Genomic DNA, 6,937 nt, shown 5'->3' with positions numbered 1-6,937 from the left:
GTGAGAATTGTCCTTTTTGTAATGAAAGGGAGTTTTATGTTTTGTAATAGACTTTCTTTTTTGTTTTTAGCCTTTTAGAGCTTCTTTTTGAATCTTTTGAGATGTGTTTTACAAAGCAGGATTTTATACTTGGTTGTATGTACACTATTAAGAAAAAATACAAATGTCAATTGCTTAATTTTATTGTTGGTATTGCAAAATTAGCTATTTAGATAACTAGGAGAAATACAATTGAACAGAAAGGAGAACAAGAACTTATTAAAAAAATGGTAAAATCACGACTTGTAATTGAGTTTAATTTTTACAAACTAATGAGTACATTGAGTATTTTTGAAATTGAGTGGTGCTGCAATAATGTGCTGTGTTCATTAGTTGATAATGAACTGGTTATTTCAGAAGTGTTGATGTGAGGTTTTTTTAGATGTGAAAATATGGGACCTTTTTTGTGAATGTTTTTGATTGTCATATTTGTGTAATAAAGGATTGTCAAAATTCAATTCTCACACACACACACACACACACAGGTGGTTAATTCCCTGTTTGTCAGTGAAGAGTCTGAGGTGTTTGGTGTCTCACTCCCGCTGCTTTCTTCATCTTCATCATCACTCATGCGTCCGTGCTGATCAAAGCTGCTCTGATGAGAATCTTCCTCATCCTCATGTTGAAGGTCCAGCACACACACTGCAGTCATGTTCCCCTCTCAGACGATGGACTGTTCATGACTCTCCACTGCCACCTGCTGGCCGATCTAAACTAACGCTCGTCTTATAGACCGCTGTCCTGATCTGATCTGATTTAATCGTTCTGAAAATGCACACAGTTCTCCATAATTTCAATAAAGTCTTCAAGAGCACATGTGAAAAAAATACAACTTTATTTATTGAAACAAAAAGCAGTCTGACAAGTGTTGAAGTGTCTTTAAATACGTTAACAAATATTTAGGGTGCATTTCATTTATATTTATATTTGTTCACACTATTTTCAATCAGACGAAACAATATTAAGCTGCTTCAACTGGAACTTTTGAAATACAAATGTTTCTCTTTGGAAACATTTCATAAAATATTTAAAAACATGATTTTGTACAACTGAGGAATGTCTGTCACCAAAGTTTAAGTTTGTATCTTACATTTAGATACTGCACCCGTGTGTGTGTGTGTGTGTGTGAGAGAGAGAGAGACACAGACACTGTGTGTGTGTGTGTGTGTGAGGGAGAGAGAAAGAGAGAGAGAGACTGTGTGTGTGTTGAGGGTGGGTGTTGTGTGTTAAGGCCAGAGAATAAATGCTAGGGAGAAAAACAAGAACAGGAACAAAAACTATAAATTATAATAAACACAAATTTCAAACAAGAGAAAGGAGAGGAGAGAAGAATCAGTCTTATGGCCCAGTACGCATTTATAAATGAAAAATTAATTTCAGCCCAATCCAACACTGAACATGCAAGAGACCGTTTCTATCCAGAACATGAGAGAGAGACACCCATACACACCTTCTCTTCAATCTCTTTGATCTGTCTTCTCTGCATGTCGATCTTATCTTCAAGCTCTCTGATCCTCTGAAGATTAATGACAAAGAACCAAAATCGTAATTTACTAATTCTGTCATTCGACACCTGTGTGGCCTATTACCGTTCATGAAAAACAACAAGAGATATTTAGCAGAATGTTTCAGCATACAATGAAAGGTGATGGTGACATCATCATGCACATGGCTTGTAAAGAGCAGCACACACACATGGACCCTGACCTGCTGTGCAGACTGGAGCAGCTCCATGCGTTGTTGTAGCACTAGCGTGTCGGCATGGCGACTCTGCCTCAGGATCTGTCTCCGCACCGCCTCCATGGACTCGGCCAGCTGTGCTCTCTGCCTGTCACTCAAACTCTCGCCCACACAGCTGTCAGGATCCTGCTGGAGGGCGGAGTATAGAGTCGCCTCCAGCTCCTGCACCCTCTAAACACCACACACACACATCTCATCAGTTTGGACAGTTCCCGCGCGCTGCATCAAGGACTCTTTGGGAACGGCCCTGCGTGATTGCGTCTGAAGCATGTAGGTCGACTAGTCCAATGGCGAGAGTGAACGTCACGACCAGGAAAGGATAAAAGCACATCTGGTCATCAGAGTCTTTCAATCGACCATCTCAACCTTCACCTCCTGACCCTGCTGCTGTACAAGAGACCCTTGCAGTGGTGGCTCAGGGACCCAGGGGGAACAAAATCACACAGGTGTGTCTCTGCACCTTGATTATATGGAGGAAACCTTGGTTCCTCTCCCAGGGTCCAGTGTTAGGAGTTCAGTGTAACACAGTCTCATCCCAAGACGCTTTTGACCATACGTCACCATCCGACGTTTAGGGTCGACCCTTTAACGTCAGTTAGATGACGATCCTGGGGCGTCGTTCAACTGAGGATTTACCTTTAACCAGCTCCAAAACTCTAGAATGGCCTTCCCGATACGGTCCGAGCCTCTGACTCGCTGACACAGTTCAAAACTAGATTAAAGACGCATCTCTTTAGTCAAGCATTCACATAATGCTTACCTTCTAGTCCTCTGTTATGCCATACGGAACCGTTTGCCACTGAAACTGCTTAACGCACCAGTGGGGCTCGACAGCCTTTTAGACAAACGGGTCGGCGCGTATGGTTGGGTTGCGGAGAGTTCGGGTTACGGAGAGTTTGTGAGTTATAACGGAAATTATTATGAACATCAGCTATGCTAATTATTTCCCATCTGCCTTTCTGCTGTTATCTCGGGACGCTTGTCCCGAGAAAAATGGCGTTCGTCAGGTCCAGTTTTGTGTCCAGCCTCTCACGGGGATTTCGGATGCCCCAACGCCTGTGATGAGACGACTCAACGCCTGTGAAGAGACGACTCAACGCCTGCGATATGTTATGGCGCCGTTTTATTCATAAACAATATTTATATTTAATATTTATATTTAAACAATATGAATGTAAGCCAGAGGAGAACTGGCCCCCGACTGAGCCTGGGTTCTCCCAAGGTTTTTTCTCCATCCAATCTGATGGAGTTTGGGTTCCTTGCCACTGTCGCCTTGCTTTTGGCTTGCTTTGAGCTTGCTCAGTTGGGATTATTTAGTGTTTAGCAATGTTGTTGATCTGTGTTGTGCTACTTTCATGTTATCAGTGTGAAGCTGCTTTGATACAATCTGTATTGTGAAAAGCGCTATATAAATAAATGTGACTTGACTTGACTTGACCTTTAATGTCGGTTAAATGACGCGGGGTAGGTTTAGGTCTGGGGTAGGGTTAGGATTAGATAGCGTCATCTAACTGACGTTAAAGGGTAAACGTCGAATGTGGTCGTATGGTCAAAAGCGTCAGTTGTATGACGTTTTGGGATGAGACTGCGCTGTTCAGTATCATCGAGTTTAGTCTCACGACAGATGTTTCTCTCACAGGTTGGGGAGAGGTGATGGAAGGCCGCTCAGCTCACGGTCTGTGGAGGAATCATCATCTTTCTTGGCACATAAATGGCCTGGAGATCATGGCGGTCAGACCTTCTGGCCCTTTGGGTCTCTCCCACCTGCCTTCGCACCGGGGATGGTCAAGGCACAGCCTAAACAGGGCTAAGACCCTAAAGCTCCGACCTATATACCGGTAGGGAACGAGACCCTGCGTCACTTTGCCATACTTCCTGCATCCGCCAGTCAGACCCGATGTGCTTTCCTGGTCGTGACATCACCCGCCCTTGAAGTTCACTCTCGCCATTGGACTAGTTGACATACGTGCCTAAGATGCAATCATGTGGGGGTTCCCAAAGTGTCATAGACCCAGCGTCTCATTCCCTTCTCAGAGAACTTGTGTTAAAGTCGTAATCTGAGTCGATTTCATTTCTTAAATGTTTTACATCTTACAATCTGTTGATCAAACCGAGCAAACTGGCACTTCCCACAAATATGATGAAAAAAACGATGTCCTGTCACTTTTTAATTAAAGCGGTGATGAACTGAGAAATCAAATTTTCCTAGAGCTTTTGACATCTAAGAGGTCATCATATTATAAGAATATCCTGTAAGTTTCAGAACTGAAAACGTCCTTGTTAGTCCAATAAAAGATTTTATTGACACCAGCCTCTGAAAACGTCTCGTTTTTAAAAGTGGGGAACTATGACGACAAAGAGGATAAAATACCACCCCCACAGAAGATGATCAACGCCTGCTTCAACACGGCAGGTTTAGCCCCGCCCACCGATTCGCGCATTACACGCATAGCTAAGTAACATACATGTACATGCTTACCTCGTGATGACAAACTGGATCGCTACCGAGCGATACAGAATATTGTGCAGTGCCTGGTTGTGTGAAGACAGTCGCTGCATAAGCTTCCTCTGGACTCCAATAGGACTGCATGGATAAACTTTATTTTTAATGACGTTCCAGCTGATGAGGGTAAAACATCGTCGTCTGTTCGCTTCATTTCACTGAGGATTGTTTTGTCAACAAGACTGGATTTGCAGAGCGATTAAGAGTAAAGAACAGTGCCGTGCCGTCTATATTGGATCTGACAGGAATATTGTGCAACACACGGACTCTGGGTCCAACATGTATGGGCGAATCCGGTTGCCATTTTACAACATTGGACATTTTCCCCCATGTGGACGGGTGAGTTAAACTCAAACTCATTATAATATGCTAAACTGTTCTCCACCCGCAGCAGTGGGTGTTTACTTCCAAGTCTTCAGTGCGACACGCCCATAAAAACCGACTGTTTTTTAGGTAGGCTCACAACCAGGGTACAAAATAGCCTATTACTTGTTCATTTTGATGTTTTTGAATGGAAAAACCAAGCGAACATTATAAGTTGACCTCAGACAACAATATAATAACATTTAAAAAGCCAGTTCATGACCCCTTTAAATAAAGGCATTAATCTATAATGTAACTGTATATTACGTTGGCCTGTCTCATCTCACTGCTTTTACTGTGTTGAACGAATGATTCACTTTTCGTCATTTCTAAAAGTAGTGCTACATATGCTTTTACTTTCTTGACAACTGTCTTTATGAGGCTTAACTGTGGTACTGTAGGCCAACAACATTTCTTCTACAGACAAAATAACTGAATAAAATGGACTCAAGGTAGAGTTGTTGATTACACTCCACAATCTCATGGTCCTACCAGTTGGGCATGATCAAGAGCTTGCTTCCTGTAGTCCAGTTCCTCTTCCAGGAACCCTTTCTGTTTACTGAACAGCTCCTGTTGATCACATCAAGACAGCATCACACACCTTAATCGACTGTCATCAAGCCTCATCTATCACTGTTCGAACAAACAGCACAACACACTCATCTCTGACCTTCTCATTCTCCAGATCAATCATTTTCTGCGTCAGCGCAGCTTCGGTGCTGTCGATCTGCTTCAGCCACTGGGCAAAAAGACAGCAATTCAATTGAGCTACAGACAAAATAAAAGCCCCATCATCTTTGAGGATTTACAGAATGAAGGGCATGATACCTTCTCACATAAAGACAGCACAGTGCCTGCTTGAATTACTGTCACCTGCTCCTCGTTTCGCAAGTTCTGTCAGCGAGAAGTGAAAAGTTCGTTTTAGCTCTCGATTGTGAGCACACAGGAGTAACACATGCACGTATTAAATATGGTTCTTACCCCATTATCGCCAAGAATGTCGAGCTTTTTCATGAGGTCAGGAATGATGACATCCTAAAGCAAACACATGTGAAGATGAGGCCATCGTACAGTACTCTATCATACAGTACATGTGTGCAAATGTATGCAGGTGTAAAATTTCATCAAACATTACTTCCTCTTCTTGGGCTTGGCCATGTTATATTTTACCATGTTATAAACTCCATGTTATAAACTCCACGGTCTCCATGTTATAAACTTTACTTTTTTGAGGAAAGTTCAAATGTAGTAGAGTGTGAATTTTTGGGCATGATTTTAAATGACGATTGTTTACAACCACCACATTTTTCAACATCTGATCATTCATATGAGGGGATTGGCTGCGTACGAATGTTTGATGATGTTTGATGAACCCAGTCGTAAGATGATTTCTGCAACCATTTCTATGTTAGATTGATAAATGTGGCTTATTATTTCTATTTTCGTATATTTTAAATAAAACATCTTGACTTTAGTCGTTTTGGCATTAAATGGTTATATTATGTGTGTAAGTGTGTGTGTGTGTGTACAGGTGTGTTTTTACCTTGACACCCTCTTGTTGGCAGTGTAGCTGTAGGATACTGTTGTTTTCAGAGGCAGAGATTTGCAGGTTAAAGGCAGGAGAACGCCGTTCCCTCTCCTGTTGGTTAAAAGAATAACTGGTGGTGAAATATACAGAGAAAACTTCTTTCGGGAATAATCATATCTGTAGAGAAACTGTTGTTTTAAAGGGATAGTTCACTCAAAATTCGAATTCTGGAATTGTTCAACCAAAAATAAACATTCCCTTTTAAGAGAACTTGCGTTTCGTCGAGATGACGCTGTAGGAACTCTCTGTGTGATTGCGTCGTGAAGCACTTTGTGAAATCAGTCCAATGGCGTATAGGCGGGTGAAGCTATAAAGCGCACCCAGACCAAACATTGTCAGCTTCCGTGTCTTCAGCGAGCGCTCTGTGTGAAACTCTCTCTGTCCATTTATTGTTGTTTGTCCACAAGCATATTATATATCTAGACAGGAGTATGGGGGTCCTATCCACCGGGGTGAGTCCCGAACAGGAGGAAGGGGCCATAGAACATGTACCTCCCTCCAACAGGGGAACCGGGTTCTACAGTCCTATGGCGCTTTTCCACTGCATAGTACGGTACGGTTCGGCTCAGTACGCTTCGACAGTACGCTTCGCTTTTCGTTTCCAACGCAGTAGTACCCCTTCAAAGTGTGTGGGACTGATCGTTATTTGCGCGCGCCTCTACTGCCATGACATCATCTTAAAAGCGCCACATTTTCAAACCCAC

At 42.5% G+C, this 6,937-nt stretch overlaps 1 protein-coding gene across 2 annotated transcripts in view; it reads right to left on the bottom strand.

Annotated features, from left to right (window-relative positions):
* Nucleotides 1–852: 852 nt before the first annotated feature.
* Nucleotides 853–6,937, bottom strand: part of jakmip1 (janus kinase and microtubule interacting protein 1) — a 30,644-nt gene continuing 24,559 nt past the window's right edge. For both annotated transcript variants that reach the window (XM_089134645.1, XM_089134644.1), the window contains 8 exons: nucleotides 6,189–6,284; nucleotides 5,627–5,680; nucleotides 5,474–5,539; nucleotides 5,316–5,384; nucleotides 5,138–5,215; nucleotides 1,747–1,950; nucleotides 1,490–1,555; nucleotides 853–1,316 (listed from right to left, as the gene is read on the bottom strand). In XM_089134645.1, the coding sequence (XP_088990771.1) occupies nucleotides 1,266–1,316; nucleotides 1,490–1,555; nucleotides 1,747–1,950; nucleotides 5,138–5,215; nucleotides 5,316–5,384; nucleotides 5,474–5,539; nucleotides 5,627–5,680; nucleotides 6,189–6,284 (684 nt within the window). In that variant the 3' untranslated portion in view covers nucleotides 853–1,265. The remainder of the gene's footprint in view (nucleotides 1,317–1,489; nucleotides 1,556–1,746; nucleotides 1,951–5,137; nucleotides 5,216–5,315; nucleotides 5,385–5,473; nucleotides 5,540–5,626; nucleotides 5,681–6,188; nucleotides 6,285–6,937) is intronic.

This window comes from Pimephales promelas, chromosome 9, assembly GCF_988280905.1.
Source record: "Pimephales promelas chromosome 9, fPimPro1.hap1.1, whole genome shotgun sequence".
Taxonomy (NCBI): Eukaryota; Metazoa; Chordata; class Actinopteri; order Cypriniformes; family Leuciscidae; genus Pimephales; species Pimephales promelas.
This window is presented reverse-complemented; position numbering and strand designations above follow the sequence as displayed.